We start from the raw sequence: 27,513 nt of genomic DNA on the forward strand, positions 1-27,513 counted from the left end.
GAACGGCAGAGGTGGGTGGTGTGGCACAGGCGCCTGGGCAAGGGGAATAGCGTGTGTGTTTTTTTTTTTGTGTGTGTGTATATGTTGGTGTGTGTGATGGCACATGTCCCTGAACAATGAAAGCACATCCTTTTTTTTTTTTTTTTTTTTTTACATAGACGACCTATAATAAGGATTTCAAATATGAGACATATTGACATGAAATACAGTGAGAGCAATTTTACGCTCCCTAAAACTCCCTCTTGCTTTCTCCCTTGCCGTCACCCCATATCCGTCTGTCTTTTTCATTTTTTTTTCCTCACAGATCCGAGGACGGGGGGAAGCCCCTTTCATCTCACTGACACTGCTTTTCACCTCCACTGGTGACGAGTGCTGCTATTGCACACTGTGATGCCAGACAGTGCAGAATGCCACAGGCCTGTGTGCCCTGGCAACCACTTCTGTTTTAGATGCCCCCACCCAGACTTACTCACAAATACACACCTCCTCCAGCCTTCTTTAGCTCGAACCTTCGTCCTCAACTCTGACCACACAGAAACCCAGACAGGGCACTGATGGATGGGGCTGCAGAGAGCCGAGAGTCCCCTTGATGTTGGAAATAAATCTGACAGGCCCTACTGGATAAGGCCAAGCATAATCTCTCTCATTGACTTCATGCTAAAGGGTGTGTGTGTGTGTGTGTGTGTGTGTGTGTGTGTGTGTGTGTGTGTGTGTGTGTGTGTAAGTGTGTGTGTATGTGAGTAACGGTTCCCATTTTTTTTTTCCTCCGCACCATTTTCTTTATTTTTCACACCCTCCTCACCTCACCCTCAGCTCCCACTTTTTTCCCCCCTCTCTATAGCAACAGAGATAATGCCATAATTTACTGATCTGCATTGTAGAAGATGAACGATCGTTGCTTTTCTTGCTCAGAATAAATTCACCTCTACCAGATAATAGTCTTTTATTCGCAGGAACAATAAAAGAAATGCCTTCAAAAGAAAATTTGTATTTTCATATTACATTCTCTGTCTAATGTGCTAAAAGACGTCCAAGAAAAAAAAAAGAAGAAAACAAAATTGATAATGATGAGTCTTCTGTTTTTCTTTAGCTTTTCCCTTTTCAAATGATGAAGTGAAAAATTGCAGGAAAAAAAAAGTATTCTTCCTTTTTTTTATTCCATCAGTAGTCTCCTTGGTGTGAGCCTACTTAGGGAAAAACACATGCACACAAATACATAAACACACTTCATTTTTCAAATGTTTCTTTTAGCAATAACATCTATTTTTGATATATGTAAAACATAAATAGGTCTTATGTGTCTTAGTCAGAAATGGCTACCACTTCTCTTGTAAGTTTATACTTATGTTTTCCCAACAGAGATTGACGTAAAGGAGAATGGGGCTGCAACAAGTGAGGCTGGAGGCTCAGTGTCCAGGGGCCAGTTTCCCTTGGGACCACTCCAAAGGACTCCAGCGACCTTCCAACCTCCTCCTCTGATGGGTTGCTGTAAGAGGTCAGAGGTTGTTTAAAACGACAGGATATCAATATGTAACCTTCTCACCAACAAGCAGGATCAAATGGCAAATATAAGCTCTTAACAAGGTCATGTTTGGATTCAAAATTTCATGGAACTGACCTGATTTATGATTATATAGTTTCTGTGTTTGCAGACAAACTCTAAAGCTTTATTTTATTATATTTTAGAGTCAGGTTTCTTCCTACCAAAACCAGCAACTTGAGTCAGTAAAGAAAATGATACATCAAAGATATGGGCAGATAGAATAGCTTTTTATTATCACACAATACTCCATCAGTAGTTATTGCAATGACATACTACATATGATCTGCATGATGAAACCTGAACTGAGCTCTAAGAAAACCATGCGGACACCATTCATTATGTCTGAGCTAAATTCCCCACATATCCAGAGCAATCTTCAGAATTTACCACATTTATTCTAATTTTGATTTCACAGTTGCTGAAAACAGTGTGCAGTTACACTGTTGTAATTAAGAAAATATGCTGGCTTTATAGACATGTATAGGGGGACCTGATGGTTTAAGTGCTCCATTATAGCAATGTGCATAGCTTTCCTAATGTAATATAGCCCTGATAATGAACTCTGTTGGACCTGAGGCATGCGAACAACAGGGCAGATTAAGCAAAATGGTGTAGGTTCCGGCTGTGTGTATATTCATTCAAATATGCTTGTGTTAGGTGCATCGCAATCGTTTTGAACTGCAAAGAAGCATTAATTTAAAAAAAAAAAAACTATGTCAATCTATTCATTCTTTTATATGAGCAGAGCAGCAAATTCCCAGACAGTGTGGTGTAGACTACAGCTCCATTGTCCTAGTTTGAGCTCCACATTTTCCACAGTGCATCAAAGGGCCAGCAGCTTAAACATGACAAATAGATGAAGACAATAGTGCATTTCTCACTACTCTTCCAATAAACCGCCAATCAAACTGCTGCATGAATGACACTAATATCACAGGATGCAGCATTCGATATCAAAGATCTTATCGATGCTCCTTCGTCCCTCTGCTCAATCTGAGGCCTGCCCTCCCCTCGTATTATCACCATCATCATTTGAACATGAAAGAGGAGAAACAAGTGCTGCACCACTGCCGGGGAGAGACCTTGATCTTGTTGCATTTGCATTCACCACCTTGTTCCGTTGAATGTATGAACGAGTTACCTAGAGGTTCTCTGATTGGATGGCACTGAAAAGCAGGCGCTCTGCTAATGCACAAAACAAGCAGGCTGTCCCCCTCCCCCTCCACACACTGTCACACTCAAACGGTGGCACTAGAGGGCAGCCCACTCTGTTGCTTTGTGTTGTAAGGGAGGGATGCACAGTTAAATTCACATCAACAGAAATTGGACACAGCAAGTTTTTTTTCTTCTTTTTTTTTTTTACTTTATTAATTTATTAGGATTCTGTGATCTTAATATGCTGCCTCTCACCTCAAGATATTAAACTCTGCTAATTCATTTGGATTATATCATTTATCTTTGACTAAGCATCATTTTACTTTTAAAATGTGGATTACACATGTAAAATGTACAAAATCAGATCCTTTTGTTTTGGTGGGAGGATTTTCTTCTCAAGAAGCTTGTAGGTCTATATTTAGATGGATCTACATGATATGATGTTGATTACTTGATACATATGGTTCCACTTAAGAAAAGCACATCTAAAACTGTTAATGGATCCATCAGTGAAATATGCAAATAAAATAGATTAATGTTTTTTAATAAAAGTGGTATAGTAGAATTAAGGTAAAGCAGTTTAACCTAGTAACAGTTGGTTACACGTACACAATTTAGAAGAAGCTATACTGTTGCACCCTATCTGTGTCATACAGAACGCTAAAGGCGTACAGCAATGAAACATGGGAACCCCAAAGCAACAGTGTTCATAAGAGACAAATTAGTGTTCGAATGATTACTATGAAGGGCAGCCAACCATTTCATATTTCAAGCAGAATGCTGTGGACATCAGATCTGAACCATAGTGAGATTTAAATGCAGTTTACATGCTGAAATACTTACCATGTCCCCCAGCTCCCCCTCTCTGTTCATTCCTGCTTCGCATTAGTACATGTTGTAGGTGAGATTAGACACAGAAAAAAAACAATGATAATCAGTGTGTGCATTATTAGGAAAACACAGACAAATGCCTGTACAATGTTACATCTTGAATGTTGCCTGCATCTTAAGTTTGTGTATATTTGTATTGTGTCACGGTCCTTGTGAAATGATAAAGAGAAAATAATTAACATTGACACTGAATAATGGACTTAACAGAACACACACACACATATGTATAAATATATATATATATATATATATATATATTTCCCCATTTGTCAGTTTTTGTGAATTTATATTTGCGTCTGTTGAAATATTGTGCTTGTGGAATCTTTCTGGAATCTGTTGCTTAAATAAACTTTTTAAGCACTACCTCCTTTATCCTTAAATATCAGTTATAATAAAAGAAAAAAAAAAGAAAGAAAGAAAAAAAAAAACACTAACACCACACATGAATAAAGACACTTCAGTGCTTTGTGTTTTCCTTTTCAGCTGTTGTCATGGTAATGAAAAGATGATGGCTGCATGTTTTACATTTAAGATGATTGCTACATGCCAATCTCAGTCAACTAATCTGTAACTAGCACTCAGTTCGGTGGGAAGCCTTTTCACTTTTTCTTATCTTTTTTTATAATTAGAGGTATCGTTGGAAAGAAAATACAATAGGTAAAAAAGAAAGTAAAAATGGGTCAGATGACTTCAGGCAATGTAAAGTGCTCTCCTGTAGGCCATTCATGGTACAAGGTCAGGTCAATCATGTAAGTATGGCTGCTGCTTCTCACAATCAGTTTGAGGATAGGATCACCCTTGTGTGTTAGACAGAAAGCCTGCTATTGTAACGTCACCCTTCAGAAGCTTCTCAGTTCTTCTGGCTGTGTTAAGGATAACGGGGTGGGGGTCTCTCCTTCCCTCCCTGAATCGGAGCTCCAAGCCGCACTATGAAGAAGGGACCTCTGTGAATAGGCGCCACTCCAGAGGAATAAAGGAACCTCTCTACTGGTTTGTTTTGGAGGCTGTCTTATTGATCTGTCTACCTGTGAATGAATGCATTGCCCAATTTTCCCGCTCATCCAGACAATGGCACTCAAGGCCTGTATTAACTGGCTTAATGGTATTCCCAAAGAAAAGCGCTCATTATTAAATGTTTGGGAGCATTTGTTATCTCATCCGCCTATCTCCTCTGCTAACGTTTCCCACAAGAATAGAGATCCTAAGGTAAGAAAAGCCAATCGATGGCCATTCAATGCTAGTTAGCATGAGGACGTACAATAATTGGTACAGCTAACCAAAAATGTGATTTCCTTGTATAAGGATGCCATGTCTCAAAAGACATATATATTATATTATTTATTTATTCAACAAAAATCAAAATCTAAAAATCTTATCAAGGTTTTGTGGAAATTCATTAAGCTCACATAGGTCCAACTACAGTATTTCCACTGGGATGAGATCTAGACCATTGCTACACCTGAGTTTTACTTGTTTATCCTTCCCCCAATCATTTTGTTGTGGAAATGCTGGTGTTATTGGTATTATATTACCTTGTTCCATGACAGAAGTTCATGGCTGACTGTATAAGTGCAAAGTGCCATGGTCCTTTTCAGAGACGAGTGGCTTTCTCTTGATCACCCTTTTAAACAATCCATACAGGTTAAGTCTTTTTTATGCATTTAACATTAAACATGATGAAACCTCTGGAGTCTGAGATGAAGCTAATAGCTGTTGTTTCTCTGAGCACCGGACAGTCTGATCTTGGATGGAATTTACTGAGCTATTTACTTTGACAACTGTTTTGAACATTTACTAGTTTTTCACTGGACTCCATATTGCTTGGAAATGGGCCCGAGATCGATGAGCAGCACAATAAACGCTTCGGACAACAAATTCCCAAAACCTTTACTTACACACTTGCTAATGATCCATTAATCATTAACATTGTATCAGCAGCAGCTGGCTACTATTTGCCCTTTTAAATACTATGGCAGAAGTAAAGTTATACATAGTTTTTGCAAATACTGCTTCTGCATTTTTGGTTTAGTTTTGTGAAAAAAAAGACCTTATATTTTTTCAGTATTATGACCTGATGTGAATACCTATAAACACTGTAAAAAAAAAAACAAAAAAAAACAGGACAAAGTAAAGAACATAATTTATTTAAGACAAAATCTGAAGCAGAAAATAAATACATGAAAGAACGTGTGTAATTTACTTTGTGAACCCAACAATGAGTAATGAACACTTTCAGTGGTAAGAAACTATTTCTTCAAGCCTAATTAGGCCAAATAACTTTGAAAGAATCCCAAGTATTTGTTAGCCATCTGGACCACATCATGAAGGAAAGGTTAATTTGATTTGTCAAACACATTTTTAAATCTGATTTTAGTTATTATGCACTCCATCGATAATGGTTTGATGTTAAAATTAGAAATGTTTACAGACCTCAACATAAGTAATAAATACAAAAAAACCAAAACAATCAATGCATTAAATAGGACAAACTAGATTTTGTTTGAGAGGCAGATAAAACACAGAGTTTGACAAATGCAGGGGTGTTAAATCAACTTATACAAATCATTTTCATGAAAACAATTTAGAAATCAGGCAGGATTGATACATTCATTATGTGCATACTCCCCATATTTAAACAGACGTAAACTAAAGCTAAGACTTTCAACATCAGGAGTTTGGAAATGTTGATATGATGCTGCTGGACCTTATGTTGAGTACAAAATTTAAAACAATTCCAGCTCTATAATATAACCAGAGCAATGATGAAACACCAGGTCAGAAAAGCACAAATTGTGTAATTTGTAATTAACCTGACACCATGTACCTTACATTCTTAATAAACTGGACAATCAAGTTGGCTAGTGTGTCATTAACACAATGATTGTGTGTACAATTATCCAATAAAGATTTACAGGATACAAAAACTCAGGGAGTGCTTAATGTCCTTTAGTGAATCAAAATAGTGATTCCCTCTGTACCAAGATGGATCTACAGATATCTGAAGGCCGCATAATTGCAATACAGTAGCAGACATATAACCCACAGTGACTGAAACCGGGGTTGAAGAGTCACTTGGCACCTTCCAAAAAAAAAAAAAAAAAAGATCTAAACTTCTATAAATGCACAATTTGATCGGTTAGAAAAAGAATAATATAAAAAAAGGTTGGAGAATATCAATGTAGTATTCTATCAACAGTGGTTGACGACATCTCTTGTTCACAATGCCCTTTCAGTTTACTGCTGACCTACAGCGTAGCCACATGTAGACACACACACACGGACACACACGTACCCTGACTGAGCCCTATGTGCTGTCCTCCCTTTGCGCCATATTTGCTGCTTCTAAACAGCACAGAATTCTCCCATAGCTGCTAAAATGGCTCAGTTAAAACCAGCAAGGTTAAAATGAAAGTTAAACATAAATCTACCGGAACAGGTAATTCAAAACATAGGTCTTTCCTCTACAGTAAGCTCAGCTAGATAATTTAAAACAAATGACCTCAGGTCAATAAGATGGCTTCTTATGAGTAACATTTCCTCTTGCTCCTCTGCAAGTACAGCTTTTGTTGTTCACTCTTTAATCCTGGTTAGGTAACGGTGTTCGCATCCAGCTATATTGGGAAAATCTGCAGGCTGTCACCCTCTCCTTAAATAAAGAGAGACATACTGGTCCTTAACATTTTAAGACATTTTTTCAGACATTTTAGGAAAACAAGCCATCTTATTTATAAAACATATATTTTAAAGTCTTCAGCATGAGACAAACGTATTTCCCCCTCCACCAATTATGGCAATGTCAGTTTCCCATCATTTAACAAACAAACAAAAACAAAACAACAAATAGAAATATTATGAACCTAAAACTGTTTGTGGATTAAATTATTTGCATGTAGTCTTATGAAACACACACACAACTGATTAAACTCCCCCGATTGGCTTTTATAAAAACGGCAGAGCTGAGCAGAAGTGCTAGACCACATTTCAATCTATAAAATTAACTAAAATCAGCATCTCGGAGTAATTTCATCCTTCATATTTCCTACAGTAGCTTGAATCATATTTATCATCATATCACCAATTAATGACAATGATTAACAATCCTCTTATATACAGTCTCATTAAGATTTAGAACCTTTGCTGCCCAAATAAAGTAATGGTTTTAGAAATAATAACAATAAGAGTTCACAGTCATCTGTGGAGGAAGCACTGGGAGTCAAACCAGGATCTCTGATGATATGATCAGTCATTGTGAGGTTGTTAGAGGCAGGGGGGAGGGGAAGGGGGAGTTGTGAAGTAGAGTCATCAGCAGGCCTCAGTTTCCCCCACTCAATCCTTTCTGACCAGGCTGAATCGACCGTAGCACTGTGGGGGTTTGGATGCCACTGCTGCATTGCTGATGCTATGCCGCCATGAGATACTGATGGTAAAACAGGCCGAAGAGCGAGGTGGAGAAAAGGCAGGCAGCAATCCACCAAGTAAAGAAGGAGAAGAGGCCCCGGAAAAGTAAGGGGCTAAAAACAGTCTGCAGGCCTCCGAGAGCCATTGAAAGCTGGGCAACTGATGCCCGGGCTCCTGTTTCTACCACTGAAGCTGGTGTTGGGGGTGCTATTTGTTCTGTCCCCATCACAGAATCGGAGTTCATTTCATGGGTGCAAGGCAGGTCTTCTTCAGGATGGACCCACCAGGAGTGACCACCTATCATAAATGAACCAAGAAAAACAAGTGACTTAATATTACCAAAGACGAGAAGGTCTTACCTGGAAAATCACTGAGCAGAGACTCACCTAAGGTTTTTAGCAGCAAAGTCGTATGTAGCAACATTACCAGGGGTGCCACATACTGTAGCGCGATTACACACAAGTAGTAAAAAACACGTGCAACCTAGGGAAGATTAGAGAACACAACCACAATAAAAGACTTTTGTGTTTAACAAAACACCTTGAACTACAAAACTGCACTCTCATAAGCCAGGACAGTTTGGGTCGGTAAACCCTGATCTCTTGTATTTCAACAGCTAACTGTACCCTTTCCTGACAGGTGGTGTATAAGCCGGATAGCGATAGATGCATCAGTTACAAAATAGTTTTAACAGCACCATGCCTTCCTTGAATTTTAACTACTCTGTAAACGCCACAGAAAATATGGACAACAATGGCGGACATCCAGCAGTTTGTGTTCTTTCTTTCTTCGCATGTGGCTTTAAAAAAAAAGAAAAAGAAAAACTGGACTGGACCATGTCCACCCTTTAGGGTTGGATGAGGGACCCAACAGAAGGGTCCAATAAAAGAAAGTTGGGTAAGATCAGATATTCTGGTGACTGTTTACTGTTTGGTGTGGCTGTGGTAACTGTGAAGCTGTTCCAGCGGCAGATGTGCAAAACTAACAGGCTGAAGGTTCAGGCAAAGCTGGCTGTGATGCTTAGAGAATGTTGCCTGGAACGTTGCGATTAAAACTTTTTCTAAATGTTCAGTAAACGTCTGCTGAAGGTCGCAACTAAAATTTGAAGAACCTTCCGGAGAAAAACACTCCTCTCGGATTGTAGACCATATCCGAGCCTTCATTTGATTCTCTAATTATCTGCATCTCTCAGCTCTTCCCTGGTCAGCTTGGAGCAGCATCTTCTCAGTTTTGTCCCGTCTATCTCTGCTCTACATCACTCAGCAGCAGCGTTATCCATCCCCCCGTTAGCTGAACTTGCTTCATACAGTCGATTAGGTGAATAAAAAGTGAATAACAATAGTTTTGTTTCACATAATTTATGTTGTTACTAGGGCTGTCAAAAATAGCGTGTTAACGGTGTTAATTAATTTATGCAATTAATTGCATTACAAATTAACGCATGTGCAGCATGACAAGCCCTATACATCCGTCATTTCTCTTTTATGACGGCGGGATGTGGAGGCACAATGTAAAAGATCAGCCTGCTGGCTCTATGGATGGATTTGAGAATAAACTCCACACCCACACTTTTCCAACTGAACTAGCGGTTCATGGTTCACACCATCACATATTCACCTCAAAGTATTGTTTTTGGCAGTACCTTCTCTAACATAGTAGTTGACTAAAGCATGTAGCCGACGACAGAAAGTTACTGCGGAATGGATTTCAGCTATGCAGGGGCGAGTCTAAAAAAGTTCTGACAGGGGCCCAGGCAGGGGGTCACAAATTAGACCTTTTTTAGGTCTAGATTTTATGAAATATTGAACTGATTATTATGACTAAAGTGATCATCTAATATAAAAAAAAGTGAAGAAGAACTTCCCAATGATATAATTTATCATGTTTACTTTGGGTGATGCTGCTGTAGGACTTTTATCATTGCTGCACAAACACTCGCACTTCAATGATGAAAGGAAAACATGTTTTTATCCAGATCATCAGTTTTATCAGAGTTTCTTCATCAATGTTGGCTGTTTAACTTCAGTTGCCACATCTGCTAGTTTTTTTTTAATTTTACAATTAATAAAAAAAAGTTTTAATTCAGAATTATGATCTAGAACATGGTAGAGATGTTTTAGAATAGCATGTAGAAGTACATTACATGCTGCATTTACTGACCATTGGACATCTGATGTTTACACAAGAGAAGGTCAGTTAACAGTAAATATTTGTACTCATTGGTTCTTTCTCTTGATACAATACAGTAAAAACAGGCAGATTTCAGGCATAGCTGCGAATGGTAATTAATCGTGAATAATTCATTTGAAAGCTGTGATTAGGCCTGTCACGATAACAAATTTAGCTGTAGGATAAATTTTCTCAGAAATTATCGCAATAAACGATAATATTGCGCAAAGCGCTAATGTGTCATTTTGAGACCATTCTCAACTAATATAATGACATATGCCATAATAATGCAAGTACCCCTTTTGTAAAGGTCAATAAACTAAATAAATAAAAGCGCCTTTTTCACATACGCCGGGACACCGGCCCAAAAGTAATGCGACCCACTGGGAATCCTCCCAAACCTCTCGATTAGCCGGCATTGCTCTTAATGTGTATTTTGTCAAATACGCTAGTATATAGGCTGACTCTATTTGCGTAATGTGCCTGCGGATTACAGGGGTTATTACGGTAGACCAGGAAGTGGGGGCTTTGTACTGACGTCGTAAGCTAGAATGTGTGTGTTCTGCTTACATGTGGGGAGCAGCGAAATGATAAAAGAGGAGGTGCTTGCATCTATTATTTCTCCATTCGACTTATTTACATATTTTAGCATGAGAATCGGAGGTTTAGCGCGAGAGCGTGAGAAGCCACTTAAATGCGCAAGTCTCACGGCTATTGCATGTTGGCAGCCCTGCAAAACAAATGCGGCTTACCGGCTCGTGCTGCAACATGCTGCAGTCAAGTATGACACCAGAGAGATCACTCCGCAACAAACCAGAGCGTTGAGTCGAAATACTCCATAGTGAAACCTATTGTCATACACAGTTTATGGTAAAGGGGGGACTAATAAAAATTATCGCGGCCGGCAAACTTATCGTGCTCTTATTTTCTTATCGTTCAATTAATTGACTTATTGCTTATCGCGACAGGCCTAGCTGTGATTAATCTAATTAAAAATTTTAATCATTTGACAGCCGTAGTTGTTACCCAACTGGATGGAATGTGCATCTTTATAATATTACTTGTAATCAAATCTCAACTTTTATAGTCCACATGAGATCTAAACACCTCCACAGGTCTTAATGGGGTAACTGGTTTGGAGGGAATAAACTTAGCTGTGTAGTGCTGGCATAAAAAAAAACATAGGCTGTTTCACATATGGATGTGATAAACAACAGAATAGAAAATGCATCATTAGTCAGAAGCAAAGCCAACTACCAAAGAAAACTAGAGAGACATGGTTTGGATTTCCAATCGTGTCAAACAGAATGCAATGATAACGTGTTACAAGGAACAGTCGCATGTTTTTTTCATTATTATAGAGCTGCATCAGAGTATAAACATGATCAATAGTATCAAAAATATACTCACCATCTTCTGCAGGTCGACGGTACTTATTCGTCCTGCTTCCTTTTTCATCTGGTCCACACCCTTCTGTGCCAGGTTGAGGTAGGCCTGGAGATGATGTCTCATCATGGCGAGCCGGAGCAGACACATCAATATGATGACCCATAACCGCAGAGTATCATACGTCTGTTCAGTCATCCTGCCATTAATAGAAAAATTGGAGGAAGAGAGAAATGAAAAGGACGACAACTTTTTTTATGGCCTGCAAACTCAACACAACATGCATGGATCATCTGGATGGTGATGCAGAGATACAGAATGGAACGATGATGAGAGGAAAAGAGCCACAAACAACTAAAAGGAAAAAAGCAAGAAAGGGTGAAATTGAAGTATGAAAAGGTGAAAAGAAGGTATTGTAACATGAAATTAAACTTAATCAGGTTTGACCTTGATGGTATTACTGTCAAAGTGAACAGCAAAAGACATTCAGACATGTGACAGAAGTCAAACAACTGATAGACAATGTCTACGAATGAACGAGAAAAAAGAAAGATAAAGAGGTTCATCTCAGGTATGACTAAATTTATTTACAGTTTCATTCAACCCAAGCAGACAATGTGTGCACTGTTGTCACTTTATCTACAGCTGAATAGATTCCTTATCTCAAAGCACCACAGCAAACACCGTTCTTGTAACAGGTGTTGCTTTGTTTTCATCCATTTTCCACCACAAACATCAAAATTATGTTAATTTCCACAGTGGGGCAATCTTGTCCCTTCCTATATGTTTGAGTGGCAGGTAATTAGCTTGTTAGATCAAAAACAAAGTACAGATCAATCAATATAAGGTTTAAAAGGATATGATGGCACGTGATAGTCAGGGAATAGTTAAGTTAGCTTCAAATAAAGTAATGCAAAATGGGCATAAAATTAAAGATTTAACATTTTTCTTAAGCATGATTGTTCAATTCTTTGGTTTTAGACAACTTTATAATAAAACAAGCTGAGAAGCAGAATGAAGGCATGAAGGCATCCCAACAGATTTGTGCTCCTACATCATTTTAACTAAAGTCTCAGGCCTTAATTAGACAGCTAAGAGAGCCTTAGTCACTTTGACAGTAAACTGGCTTAATAAGGCTTTTTAGCTTATAATCATCATTAGGAGTAATATGTGCTGATTTTGTGTTGCAGCCAATAGAATGGAGAACGTTTTAGTGCTTGATAAAGATTGCAATCAATCAATCATTCAATCAATCAATCAATCAATCAATAAATGTTGTGATACAAGCCAAAGGGGGTGGTAATGATTAAATGTTTGCTTGAGGTGTTTTCTTAGAAAAAAAAGCCTGAAATATTCAAAATGATCCATTTTTAACATTACTGGAAAGTTTTTTATGCATCTATTTACAATAACAGAATTAACTCTTGAATTGTTTACACAGTCTAATACACACATATCACAAAACATTTGACATTTGATAGTGTTTCATTTGTTCAGTTATTTCAATTTCTAATTTAAATAGTTTTCTTTATGTATTTGAGCTACTATAACATGAAAGACCTTGTTCAATTACTAAGCTCTTCTTGAAAGGAAAAAAATAAAAAATATGTTAACCAAAACAATTCCAATAAGAGTTTTAGCTTTGATCTATCTGACTACATCCCAGATATACTGTTTGATGAATATAAGAACTGTTACAGTGAATGTCTAATGATGTTTTTACTTACAAAGGCACACTCTCCTTTCCTAAAGTGGGGTTCATTATGTAGTCCTTGGTTATAGGCTTCACCCACAACAGGACCATGATGAGGGGGGACAGGAAGTTGATATGAAGCAGAGTTCTGGAAAATAGTTAGGCAATAATTAAAATAAATAAATGAGCAAATACAACTCTGAGAATTGCTCAGAGTCATCATAAATCTTTATGATTTAGTCCAGTATAAAAAAACAACAGTCTTACTGAAATCAGAATTTTAATCTCTTACTTAAAGTTAACATGGAGTCATACTATTGATGCAACTTTCCCTGAGACTGCTGTGAATGTAACCTCAACACACATTTGGAAGGATGTGGAGATAATCCCTCTTTGTGAGAGGGTCTGAGGATGTAAGCTTGTGACACTTGTGGGGGGATATGGAAGAGGAGCCCATTTTGGAAAGTCTGCTATGCCAAACTGGATTATGTGAATGTGATGTGCTCCCTGCACTGCCACCCTGTGAGCTCTGAAATAGAAATTTGACCCAACTGAAGAAGCCTTCGTCAGACTCACAGGTTGTTCTCTTGTATCAGACGAAAGGGAACAAATTAAATTGATTAGTCAACATGCTGGTGAAGACTACCTCTGCAGCAAACTCACTGTGTAAATTTGGCTGTGGTTAAATTGAGTGCATCTAGGTGCATCTGGGCCAGTCGTAGACCGGGGAAAGTTAAAAAAGCTCCAATCAGAGAGCAGAGCAGGGCCAGGATCAGCTTGAAGGTGAGTTTAGATATGGGACCCCTGTGAAAGAGAAAAGATGAAGGAGGGATATTTATTAAGCAGGGCAAATTAGGGTGAAGTCACTATTTAAAAAAAAAGTGCAGATGAAGGGACCATTGTTTCAACTATGATCAAGAAAACCTTCTAGGAGAAGCATAAATTGGAGTGAGGTCACAACAAAAGCAGACATTTTGTAGGTATGGGTAGCCTAAATGAGTAATTGAGCCTGAAGTCACTGTTAAAAGGAACATTACAAACAGGCGCCCACACTTAAGTACTCAAAACATAACTGAACACACATCTGCTTTGTTTAAAAGTAATTTTCGTGTCTTCTCTTTAACACAGAGATGATCTGTAAAATGGTCTGAAACCTTCATTTGAGTTTCTTAGAGAATCTCCTAGTGATTTTGGAATCATATACAGCTCAGCTCTTTTCTCTGGATGACTTTAGGAGGCCAATGTAAAGGGAGGGAAAAAAGGGAAGAAAATCCAAGCTTCAGAAGCCACTGTTTGACAGAAAGATCAACTGCAGCAGGTATTGCATGAGCCCTTATAGGTAAGGATTGCCAGGTGTCTTGGACTTCCCATAAAAAATATAATAATAATAATAATAATAATGTGGCTTACTTATATATAAACCATGACAAAAAAATGAACAAAGAAGAGAAAATGGATCAAATGTGTTTTCCGTGCAGAAAATGTTGTAGCCATAAACAGATAAATGTACTTACTGTGACTCTAAGCCCTGATGCTCCAAAAATTCTTGAGCACTGTCAGAGAAGTTTGCAAAACCTAAAAATAAACAAAACAGTCAACACTGACTGACTGACTGACTCACTTCAAGACAAAGTAATAAAAAGCTATTACATCCCAGTCATTTGTCATAGGGTACATGGGACACTAACCTGTCTCCAGACCAAACTCTAGGTAGTTTTCAGTAACGATGAGAATGGCCATGGCTTTGACGAAAAAAAAGAAAGCAAAGGTAATGCAGAGTGAGCGTTCGCCTCCTTCCTCTAACTTGAAATAATGCGCTGTTAGAGAAAAAAGGGTCTTACTGAAAGGAAAGAGTTAAGGAAAAAAAAAAACTCTTGAGACACGCTGACCTAAATAAAGTACAATTTTGCAAAATACTACACTTTCTGCAAATCTGAGATAAACAGTAAAAAACTAGTAATTTACATATTACTAGTTTTTCATTTCATCAAAAAATAAAACATGATTTTTCCAACCTTACAGATATAAAAAGTCTGAGCTGTCAGCCCCTTAATACTACACACACACCTTCTTACCAGGACATGTGTGAGGATGGAACTTCAAGTGTTTTGTCCCTATTGAATGCCACCAACTTCATAACAGTACTTTACACGTCTCCTCATCAGGAATCTAATTACTGCAAAGATTTACCTTTCAGATTCTGCAACATTTTAGAGGCCAGCATGACATTCACTCCATTACATGAAAATTTAAGGAAACTATTCAAGCCGGTGGATTCCAAATTTCCCTCTGAATTAATAAAGTATTTATGTATCCATCTTTTTATAAAATAAAAAAAAAACAAACAAAAAAAAACAAAAAAAAAAAACAAAACTGTAGTGACCAGCAATCAGTACACAGCTGAACTGACCTCAGCACTGGCCACAGGTGAGTATATCTAGTTACACTAAACAAGTGGAAAAGTCAACTAAATAGCATTAGATACAAAAACATGAGGAACAACAGTGTTAAAGAGTTTTAAATAAAAAGGTACTGACAGTAGAACTGATCTCTAAGTCAAGTGTCTTCAACATGTCATCAAAGCTAAAAAAACGGAAAACTTAAATCAAGCATCCTATCAGCACATTTTTGGCCTTAAATATCACATCTTCATAGTCCTTTTTCATCAGCTGCCCAACCTGTCCTTTCCCTCAAGCATATTAGTCATTGGGGCTGTGAAAATTGGGCTTCAATCTGCAGCACAGGCAGGAAATGACACGCCATCCTACTGAGGGGAGCTGAGTCCAAGCAGGAGAACTGGAAAGATTGATCCATGTGGTCAGTGGCAAGGATAATATATAACATTTAACCATCATTCAGCATAGCAACATAGCAAGAGGAGGAGGATAAAGGTAATGGTAAGAGCTGCAGAGTGTTTTCTTTTAACAGTGTTTTACCATCGCTGCCACATGCACACAAGCTGTAAAATAAACACACATCAACCCATTCAATAAAGAACATGTAACCTAAAAGTAATCAAAATGTTTACACAAAAGTATCAGTAAAAAAAACTCTTCCTCACCAAAAACCTCAAATGCTATTAGGTTACATACAAATATAATATGACCATGTTACCAATTTAGAGGCCACTTTACAACACAACACTGAGGAGGGAGAGTAAGTAAGAAATAAAAAGGCACATCCAAGATGCAAGAGTGACTGATGTAAGGATACAAGACAAAGGCGAGCACTAGTAGGCACCAGACCACACTGATGTTCATCTCTCCCGAGGGCTGAGCCACACTGTAGTAAAGCTCTGTTATCAGATACACTCCAGTTGCTGCTACTGTGAAATCTACCAGCCACTGGAACTCAGGGAAGTAGTGCAATGCTGGGGGCAGAAGGAATAATATTAAACAATATTAAATCAAAATTATACAGTATACTGTCTGTAACAGCATGTGGAAACATTAAAGAGTATGAGAGAATAGTCATAATTAAAATCTCTATAAAGCAGTGGTTTTTAGATTTATACCTAATGTGTCGACTTCTGCGATGTATTTCGTCTCCAGCTGCAAGTCTATGTCCTTTGGAACTGTTAGTGGCTTATTGTCTATGTGACCATTGTACTTCCTAGAAGGGGACAGAAAAGTAAAACAAAACCAAGGACAGAGAGAAACAGAAACACAATCAGGAGTTTTAGATGGTTAGATCAATCATAGTTTTTTAAACTTATGTTGAAATACAACCTATTAAACTGTATTTTATGCTGGGAAGCAGCTGTTAATTCAAGCAGCTGGAAAGTTGTTTTCCTGCCTTCGTGATGGTCATTGAGAAAATTCAACAGAAGCAAACCCCTTCCTTTTTGTATTGCTCTGGCAGAAAACCGTATTCAGTACAAGTCTAATTACCTTTAATATAAATACTACTGGACTCTTTCTGAACGTTAGGAGTGACACTAACAGCAGGACAATCGAGTGCTATTCTTGAAGAAGTGTCTGGTGGGTTCTCTCAATTCTGGACTTTGTTCAGGCCTGTGTGTGTGCTGGATTCAGAAGGACAATGCCACTGTAAGACTTTAGAGCCAAACATGCCCTGGACCGATTTAATCTCTGAGACACCTGACAGGAAACAAAGGAAGCTTAGCTCCACCCCTGACTGAGGGAGTCAGTTGGTCAACAAAGAGAAAGGAGTTGCACGGCACAAGCTGGCAAAAGGACAGTGGTCCATCTTTTCCTTTAAAGGATTATTGGTTGCACTATAAAATCACATTTAGTTAGAAGACACATGTGGAACGGCAAGGATTTACTTCCAGATATGGCTTTGATTTTAATTCACACTGTGAGGGGAGGTACAAAGTAAATAATATATTCCAAAGTTTACCTTGCTGTAGTAGTCCGAGTTGCAAAGTAAGTGTCACGAAACATCTTCCAGAATCAAAGCCTGACTCTTGACCATTTCAAAAATATAATTCTGTGGTTCTAACTTTGATTTCAGAGAGATTATAATCTTTTTAAACCATCACCCTGCTAAAATAGCCCAAAATGTACTGGTCTCAAAAAACAGGACCACGTTGTAGACATCCATGAAATTGGGCCACTTTTTAGCTCTTTAAAAGGACCAAAACAACAAAAACCTTTTTCTCTTCAAAGTTTGTGGCTTTAAATGAGCCAAGTTTAAGTATCGTCTGTCGACGTGCCAATGGCTTCCATCAGTCTGCGTCACATCTTCTTCTCCTACGATGCAAGTGGTGCCTCAATACGACTTAGCTGCCTCTGCATTTGCCAACTTTCAAAACAAACAACCGTTCCCTTTTCTGCTCTCCCTTCCAACCTACCTGTCTTTCCGCTTCTGTCCTTTTTGTTTCCCAGCTAAGCTCCTCAACTCATCTTCTGTAGGGTGCTGGTACCACCGCAGACTGTGAGCAAAGAAAGAAAAAGAGATGTGGAGTTAGGCTCAGACATGAAGGAGTAAGTAGACATTTTCAAGCAGCAGAAATTTGGGGAGAAAAAAAACCAAAAAAAAAAAACATAAGACTGAAGCTGGATTTGCTCAAATTATGTGATCACTAAGCCATACACTTTAAATTAATATATGTGGACTTATTCATGGAAGTACTGGTTGAGTTATTTGAGTTTGAGCTGTATCAGAAACACTGAGATATTAAATATAATAATATGTTGGTTCACCTTGCCGATATTGTAAGAAGGGGATTTCACCTCCTGTTAAAAAAATATCTTAATGGTTTCACATCACTCTTCAAAGTAATACTTACTGAAATGTGCATTTGTAAGTGAAAATACAAAGTCTCCATTGTGTAAAAATGACTCAAAGGCTAATTGGAAGGAGACGTAAGGTTTGTGATTTGATACCAAATAAGATAAATGCAAACAAACCTCACATTTTGTATTGACTAACTTTAAATTTATAACTCTTGATAAAGATCTAAAAAGCAAAGGTTTAAGAATAAGTCAGAAGAATTTCTTTATCTAAATATGTATCTTTGTTTTGTTAAGCAAAACAAGAGTATGGTATATGCTTTCTGCTTATAAATTTACAGAGGTAAAGTAATCACAAAAAGCACCTGCGGCCACATCCAAGTTCTCTGGTTCATTATATAAAAATAAATAAATACATAAAACTAAAAGATTTAATTTGTATTAAGCGGGTGTTAGCTGAAAAACATACACTGTACTGCCAAAAGTATTGGCTCACCTGCCTTAACTCTCGTATGAACTTAAAAGACATCTTATTCTTAATCAAACGAGTTCAATATGATGGTGGCCCACCCTACAACAGCTTCAACTCTTCTGGGAAGGCTTTCCACAAGGTTTAGGTGTGTTTATAGGAATTTTTGACCATTCCTCCAGAAGCACATTTGTGAGGTCAGACACTGATGCTGGATGAGAAGGCCTTGCTCTCAGCCTCCAATCTAATTCATCCCAAAGGTGTTCTATCAGGCGGGGGTCAGAACTCTGTGCAGGCCAATCAAGATCATCCACACCAAACTCACTCATCCATGTCTTTATGGACCTTGCTTTGCGCACTGGTGCACAGCCATGTTGGAACAGGAAACGGCCATTCCCAAACTGTTCCTACAAAGTTGGGAGTATGGAATTGTCCAAAATCTGTTGGTATGCTGAAGCATTCGGAGTTCCTTTCATTGAAACTAAGGGGCAAGCCCAACCCCTGAAAAACAACCCCAAACCATAATCCCCCCTCCACTAAACTTTACACTTGGTATGATGCAGTCAGACAAGCACCGCACCACCACACCTAGGCTCTTCATCAGATCGGTAGATGGTGAAGCGTGATTCGTCACTCCAGAGAACGTGTCTCCACTGATCCAGGTCCAATGGCGACGTTCTCTACACCACTACATCCGACACTTTGCATTGCTTTTGGTGATGTATGGCTTGAATGCAGCTGCTTGGCCGTGGAAACCTGATCCATGAAGCTCTCTTCACACTGTTCTTGAACTGATCTAAAGGCCACATAAAGTTTAGAGGTCTGTAGGAATCAACTCTGCAGAAAGTTGCCAACCTTGGGGCACTGTGCGCCTCAGCATCCGCGGACCCCACTCAGTAATTTTACGTTGCGTACCACTCCAGGTGGCAAGTGATTGGAACACCCGATTTCAATTGTATGGATGGGTGAGTGAATATTTTTGGCAATATAGTGTATATGATACTAAATACTTTTATTCACTATCCTCTGAGGTCATTCTAATATTTTGATGTCATAGTTTTTGCAGTATATTTAAAAAAATTGTTTTAATCTTTTAATCAGAATCAGAATCTTTTTAAAATTGAACCCCATTGTTGTGGCCTTTATTTGAAATTACACATTTCATGCAGTCGGGAAATTGAATAAATTAAACACTGGAATTTAGAGAAACAATATGGAAAAGATTACATTACCTGCCACTGCAGAGTAGCCATCTTGCAAAAGAGTAATGAGGTACAATTTTCTGAATTACACTGGCCATTACCATGGTAACCACCAGCTGCACACCAATCACACCCTATGGAAAAAAAGGAAGACAAATGATAATCACATTTAAATAATGATTATATGAAATGACAGTCAAGTGTTGATCATGTCTTAACTGTAAATGACTAATGCTTATTTGGGTTTCCTACATCGAGGAAGCGTGCCAATCTTGACCAATTAAATCTAGTAACATTAAATTCTCAAGTTTAAATAAATAGTAATAATAATAATAATAAACTTGAACAGGATAACCAGAGTGAGCTGATCCTGAATAAGTCAGTCGATCTTAAATCTAAAAGGTAAGCGTGTTCAACCGAACACACTTCTAGTGATTAATTCATTCTATAAAGTCTTGGACTGCATCAGCAATGTGCCTAAATATCTGCACAACATTGAACAAAATACAGTGTAACGTAGCATAATAATTCGCCTTTATTGTCAAATAATTAACTTCCTTGTTGTATTGTTTCAAACAATGGCATCGTTGTTTAGTGATTGTATTAATGGTTTAAATGTTTATGTAATTACATGGCGCATCATTATTCAACACCATGATCAGCAACTCTATAACTGGAGGATGGCATAGAATCAAAGTTGAACAACAACTCTAAGGTAACAGAATGAATAAATTAAACAATAAATCAGAATAAAAAAAACTATAAGACCTTTTTTACCTTCTACAATCATTACATGGGGAAAACTGCACCATGTATATCTATACCCATACTGACATGAAAGAAATGACAATTTAACTTATTTACAAAAAGAAAATTACAAACTTTAACCCGTCAAATAATTTTACTTCATTGAGTGAGAAGAAGAAGAGAAAAAAACCCACTTTAAGAAAATAATTAATTAATTAATTTAAAAAAAAGAAAGAAAAAGCTTCTGGAATTTTAAATCCACTTTGATGTGCAGAAGCAGCACTGACAATGTGACCTCTGCTTGATAACTCTCTCATAAACACACAAAGTCTGCTTCAAACTGTCATCCAGGACACCATGTTCTAAAAATGATCTGTAACAGAGGCATGTGAGAACGCCCATGTTCACAACATTTACTCTGAAATTCATGCCGGGACTTAAAACCCTAAAAATATCTCAAAATATCTGCAGATGGTCAGCAGGTGAGAAAAGATGGCCCTGAAGGCTTGGTGTATTAGGCCGCTTAAGTGCTAAAGAGTTAGGTGCTGTAACATCATTCTCACACTGGTTTGTAGGGTGATAGTTTAACACATAAGCGAAAAAAGAATCAGGTCCACATATTCTTGGAAGTATTTGAACATGTTCACTAAATAACAGGATATTCTCCACGATACACCTTCTTACAAGTCAAGATACTCAGGGGTGGCGCCATGGTAGAGTGCACAGGATATAAAACATAATGCAAAAACTATGTTGTCACTACAGTCCTCTTTAAAAAAAAAAAAAAAAAAAAAAGGGGGGTTATGGTGTTTTATCTAAATGATAAGCTAAATACACTTCCATTTTAATAAAACTTATAAAGAATATCAAACTGTTTAATAAACTTTACATAACAGCAAGCTGAAAATAGAAAAAAACTAGAAGCACTCAGAAAGTGCCAAGCCAGAGTGACTGAGAAAAACCCCAAAAGGCCCAACAACCCATCCAGTACCCCTTATATTTTAAATTTCTGGATGACCAGATCCAGAATATCAACATGATCTACCATGATGTCATCTTGTAATTTTTTTTTGTTGTTTTCTTGCCAATCATTCTGGGCATTATCTGATGAGAGAAGTTCAGTTTCAAGGGGTCGCCAGATAATTATAAAAAATATAGAGCCTACATTTATCAAATAAATTTGTGATTTTTACCAGGGCTGTCAAAATAAAGCATTAATGAAGAGATAAATCTTTGAAATTAGCATCTTGTTTTTAAAAAAAATTGGCCTCTGTAAACATCATCTTTATCATTTTTATGCTGCGTCGGCTAACAGTCCGTGTCTTCAGACCTGGAAACCTGCAGATTCAGACGTGCAGTTCTGGACCCGCACTTCGACATCAACAGGTCCTCCAGAACCCACACAAAGCTGCAGTTTCGTCTGGAAACTACTACTAGAAGTAGGAAACTAGAAGTTAAAATATTAATAATAAAAGTTGCATTACACCCAAATAGAAATACTAATATTTAACTGCCCATGAAATTCCTGGATCCGGGCATGATCCGGATCACCCCAAAATCTAATCAGTTGTTCCTTATTCCATTTCAGAGATTTCCTGAAACTTTCATCAAAATCGGTTCATTAGGTTTGGAGTTATGTTGCTAACAGACAGACCGATGCCGCCGAATACAGGGCCTCCCCCTTGGCAGTGGTAATAAGTACAAAGGGGTAAAACCCTCCAGCAGAAGCTCATCCAACACACCAAAGCAGTTAAACTTTAAAAATACACACTAATATAATTTCATTTAGTGGCCCAACTAAAAATTTCTATCAAAAACATTGTCTGCATCATTTCTTACTGTGTCTGTGTGGCTGCAGGCCAGAAGTCCTGTGGTAGCTACACCAACATTTAACATGAGGAGCTCAATCTCAACCCAGCATACTCAGATCAATATTCACTTAAGCTTAAGAGGCCAGAATCATTCCCATCAAGCTGTGCTTTTGTCCAGTCACTGTAGGCTCAGATATGTGGGTTGGCTTCTCTTAGGCAATCGCTAATCGTTGATATCTGTTCCTACACACACTTGAGCAAAGAGAGCCAATAGAAAAATTAATCAGAGATACATGCTTTTTTTCCCATCAACTATCTTAGGTCAGCATTGACTAGCCCTGCATTGTTTTGTTTTTTTTTTTTGTTTACTTGAAATGATGCAGGTGAATGAGCATCTGTTCAAAACAAAAAAAGAAAGAAAAAAAAAACACATGCCAGAATATAACAACGAATGTTAACTTCCATCCATGATCCCAAAGCAGGTAAAAAGACTAAATAAAATCAAGATCATGCAAGAACTGATAAAATAGTAAGTACCAGTTAAAGTAAACTAGCAAAGTTATGTGGAGAAAAAGGGATAAATCTTGTTGCCTTTGCTGTTTTCCTCACATAATGTTTACAATACATTTAAAAAATACAAAACAAAAAACTCACTCTGTCTCAGATCTACTCAACAGAACTTGAATAAATGCTGAAACCGTGTTTTGGAGTTCTTATTTCACTTTATCTGATACAGATATCTTGGTGGCTCAATTAGATGCTGCACTACGGCTTTCACCAACTTCACTTTTCTCCCTTTATTTTAGCCTCACTGTAAACTGTCAGAAAACTGTAGTATTTCTGTAATGGCAGCCATTTATTGGAACATCAAAATGTACGCCTAAAATATCTTGTTTCTACAGTAAAGTTGCAGAACAGGCAAACATGCTGTTGATAATTATGTAGTGTAATTTGAACCCATGTTGGACTGAGGTAGGTGTAAAGGGGGCAGGTGACTAAAACCAGTCTAGGGAAGTGATAGACTCAGACCTGTACACTAGACCTAGATTTTGGATTGGTCATAGGGAACCTCAGCCCCACCCAGCATGAGGTAAGCTCCAAAAGCTCAAGTCAATACCTCTTCTGAAGTCGCACAGGGGAGAGTGTGTGCCATTTATTTGGCAATTATATTCACTCAGATGTGACCAAACACAACCTCTGTGACTCAAGACATTTCTAGTAATGGTCATACTATATAGGTCAAAAGCACAGTCTTACTTGGGAGGGTGCTGACCATTCTCTGTGGGGGCCCTGCAAGGATCTCAGGCCTGGGGGAAATTGAGCCAGCATGGACTCCCTTATCTTGCCCAGTCCGCTTGACCCCCTCCACACAACAACCAAATGAAATCTGTAGGGGGTGGGGAGTGGGCACTGCAGTGATAACCACCATCCATAACAGTTTATACGTCTCACTACAAGTTTACTGATGAAACTGACTTTGTAGTGGTGAAGCCCATACTGACCAATAGTTCCCCAGTTTTATTAATCTTGACAAGTTGTGGGTTTATTTAATCCCCCTCTAGCTGTGAAAAGCTCAAGTACTGAAAGTGCAAGATTACACATGGCAGATTATTGTGTCAGACCAAAACCAGATTATTACAATGCATGTAAACACGTTGGTCTGAACAAAATTGTATAAAATCAAATCTATCAAAGTTGGACAAACACATCCAAATAATCTGGTTAAGTATTGAATCCCTTTTACATTTTATGCTCATATAGACTCAGCTGGGAGAACTGATCTTAAGTTTAAACTTTTACATCTTTTTTTTTTGGTAAAAACAGAAAGCATAAGTGTATATTAACATAGCCAAATTCCCAGTACATTTTTCTTCTCCTTTTGTCAGGTGGTTCAATGTGTAAGAACTCGTGGCTGAGAAGCAGCCAATTAAGACACCTTGTCAGCATACTGTCACCTAAAGCATTTCCAGAAAGCTTTACCCATATAAAATCCTGATTTTATAATTGCAACGATCATCTGACAAAAATTCCCATTCAGGTGATGAACAGTCAATGTCTATGTAGTAAATTTGGGTAGATTTATATGTACGATGATCTTCCACACATGTATACTGGGGCAAGTTTGGTGGTTCAATTAAATGGTCTGATCAAGCTGTCAGCTTGCTGACTCTCAACTGTGATTATGTGTTTCAATAAAGTTAAAAAAAAAACAAAAAGAGAGTGAAGAAGGAATACCCTGACAGTATAAAAGACTTGGACAAAGGACAGCCACTGCAGCCAGATCCACAACCGAAGAAAAAGAAGACAGCCAAGTGCTGCCTCCCACACCCAGGGCTTCCATAGCTGAAGACAATGAGGTTGACTACAGACCACCAGTTGAAAATATGAAAATAAAGTTGATAAAGGATAACTTAGCTTGATCAAACACTGGAATCATTAATTTGGAGTAAAACCTGAGTGTCACTGTGTTCTTATGTTCTCTGGTAACCAATATAAATTTTGGTCAGTGATTGATGTATTTATGTGGACATTTATGTGAACATCGCATGAAAATCACTCAGTCATCTGAATATAGAGTATTGTTCATTTTTGGGAAACGGTAAATTATAATGGAGCCCAAAGAGTTAATCAACTTTTATGACCAAATCTACTAGCTGTTTGTTTACTTCCGCCGACCGTGTCTGTGTAAAAGCAATCTACGAGGGCTGGTTACTTACACAAAACAAAAGCCTGTTGACACATGATTTGTTAAAACTTCTTAGACTAAAACCAGAAGTCAGAAAGCTCCAGTGTTAAAATCCTGTCGCTTGTCCACTGATTCTGTGTGTTTATAGAGATTATTACTTGGCAGTAGGGAAGAGTCTGCTGATTTTTTTTACCTATTGTAGGTGAGGTGAGGAAACTGATTCTTTCATATAGAGAATTATGGGAGTTTAGGCAAGAAGAAAACACTAGTATGAAACACTAGTAAACAGAAATGACTAATTTTGTAAATAATAAAACACAATTTTGGAGAGAATAAGTAGGTTTGAAACAATTATTAAACTATTATTGATTAAATGGAAACTGACCTTGTTAACAAACAGGTATGTAACTGTAACATCATATTTTACAGTGTAGTTTGAAGTTCACATCTATCAATATCCTTCAGCAGCATCAAAATTGTCAGTGAAAGGTTTTGCAAAACACAAGACAACATTGTTACCTAGTAATTAGCATTACTGTACAATATCTAAATACACAGATCCTAATGTATGCCTGTGAAATGATCAAAAATACTTAGAATGTTACTAACATGAAATCTTTCTTAACCATCAATATTTATACCAATAACAATGAAGTATAGTATTTTCTGTTAATTCAATATCAACTATAATCAGTTAAAATTACTGAGGCTGACATCTTTGACCACTTTTTTTTTTTTTTTTTTACTCAAAATACAACTAAATCACCTCCTTAAAATGATTACTCCCTTTGGGATTGGCTTGAAGCCAAAATGTGCCACAACAATGATGAAGTTTTACAACTAAACCCTAAGCTAAGCCACTGAGATATCTAAGATATCAAAGACAATAGATGCTCATTGGAATATAGATGGACAAATGACAGAGGTTTAGCTTATTGACATAAACAGATCATATCAAGGAATCACACCACAAGAACTCTATTTAGGAACAACTATAAAAGAAGACATTCCTCTTAGTTTTATCCACCTTTATGTTATACAGCTAAAAGGGAACGATTCTAACATTTATACGCAGTGTTCTCTTTAAAGTCACATAATAAAATCATCGTGACAAGTCCACAAATACTTAATATCAAAGTATAAGAAAGAAGAAATTGCACCAAACAATCTTGACAGCCCACCTGAGGGCATCCTTAGGTTCAAACTCAGCAGCCAGTTAAATTAACGCACAGTGACTTCTCTCAGAGGTGTCCTGCTGTTAGCTATTAGTTAGTTTGAGTCACAGGTGTCCTAATAACTTGACTTAAGTCTCTGTTTTGGGAAACTGTAAGTGACCATAATATTTTATTTACACAGCAGTCAACGCTCAATTTTGGCTAACACTGGCTAGCAAGCTACGCTAACATGCTCTGTTGATGTGCCATCTCAAAAATGCTGCCAAACAGATCGACAGCAATTTAACCCAAAACATTAGTGTAACAATACTACTAAACGGCTTAAAGGCACCTACTGAAAGGTAGAACAAATCAATAATACACCGGCTGCGAGCACCTGCCATGGCTAACAAGCTAGGCTAATATAATCCTAAAATTTGTCTGTAGACTTAAACGGAGCGGCAAAGGAATAGAAAATATTTTAGTGAAAATATTTCAACTGACATTTTATCAAATGAAGTACAGCAAATTAGTGAAACCCTTGCGTTCAAGCACTCGCTGTCATACTCACCATGTTGATGCAGTGCAGCTAAAACGGACTCTACCCCAGCAACACAGAGCACCCCGACTCGGAAATCAAGCGACGAGGAGCACATAAGCCCTTCTTGGGGTGGTTGTTCACTAAATAAATTGGTTTCTAGTTTAATTGTCACAGTAGCCTTGCAAAGACGTTTTACATTGTCAGAAAATCAATGGATTCAACCTCCGCCTCCAAGTATTTTCAACTGCAGTAGAGGTCACTCTAAAACTCTAGGTAAAACGCTGTCCTCAGATATGCCTGTATAAAAAATTGGAATTCTTTTTTGTTTTTTAAATCGTTCACATTGTAATAAACTAAAAAAATGTCAGTTTTGTTATAGTTATATTTTCTGTTAATGTTGCATCGAAATACAACTTAGATTTAGCAAAAAATATTGAACATTTTAAGTAGGATTAGATAAGACGGCTTTA

At 37.7% G+C, this 27,513-nt stretch overlaps 1 protein-coding gene across 4 annotated transcripts; it reads right to left on the reverse strand.

The window, feature by feature from the left end:
* Positions 1-5,719: 5,719 nt before the first annotated feature.
* tmem161b (transmembrane protein 161B) lies at positions 5,720-27,302 on the reverse strand. Of its 4 annotated transcripts, XM_041998410.1 has the most exons (12): positions 27,074-27,302; positions 20,135-20,238; positions 18,052-18,132; positions 16,750-16,847; positions 16,449-16,605; positions 14,924-15,075; positions 14,750-14,810; positions 13,899-14,039; positions 13,270-13,383; positions 11,567-11,741; positions 8,374-8,470; positions 5,720-8,284 (listed from the first exon to the last, which is right to left on the reverse strand). In XM_041998410.1, exons 1-12 carry the CDS (start codon positions 27,074-27,076, stop codon positions 7,989-7,991), a joined length of 1,479 nt encoding a protein of 492 aa, XP_041854344.1. In that variant the 5' UTR covers positions 27,077-27,302; the 3' UTR covers positions 5,720-7,988. The 4 variants fall into 4 exon arrangements, with proteins under 4 accessions (XP_041854344.1, XP_041854347.1, XP_041854346.1 ...); XM_041998413.1 differs by lacking the exons at positions 16,449-16,605; positions 16,750-16,847; positions 18,052-18,132; positions 20,135-20,238; positions 27,074-27,302 and adding exons at positions 15,773-15,818; positions 15,914-16,329 and having other exon boundaries at positions 14,924-14,977; XM_041998412.1 differs by lacking the exons at positions 16,449-16,605; positions 16,750-16,847; positions 18,052-18,132; positions 20,135-20,238; positions 27,074-27,302 and adding exons at positions 15,773-15,818; positions 15,914-16,329 and having other exon boundaries at positions 14,924-15,052.
* Between the last annotated feature and the right edge of the window lie 211 nt (positions 27,303-27,513).

This window comes from Melanotaenia boesemani, chromosome 11, assembly GCF_017639745.1.
Source record: "Melanotaenia boesemani isolate fMelBoe1 chromosome 11, fMelBoe1.pri, whole genome shotgun sequence".
NCBI lineage: Eukaryota > Metazoa > Chordata > Actinopteri > Atheriniformes > Melanotaeniidae > Melanotaenia > Melanotaenia boesemani.

Bases quoted from the DNA above. Each gene is read 5' to 3' on its own strand.
- tmem161b (XM_041998410.1), bottom strand. The intron at 14,040-14,749 runs GTAAGTACATTT...TCTCTTTCACAG, and splicing joins CATCAGGGCTTAGAGTCACA to GGGTCCCATATCTAAACTCA. The intron at 8,471-11,566 runs GTGAGTATATTT...AATCTTCCCTAG, and splicing joins CCGTCGACCTGCAGAAGATG to GTTGCACGTGTTTTTTACTA.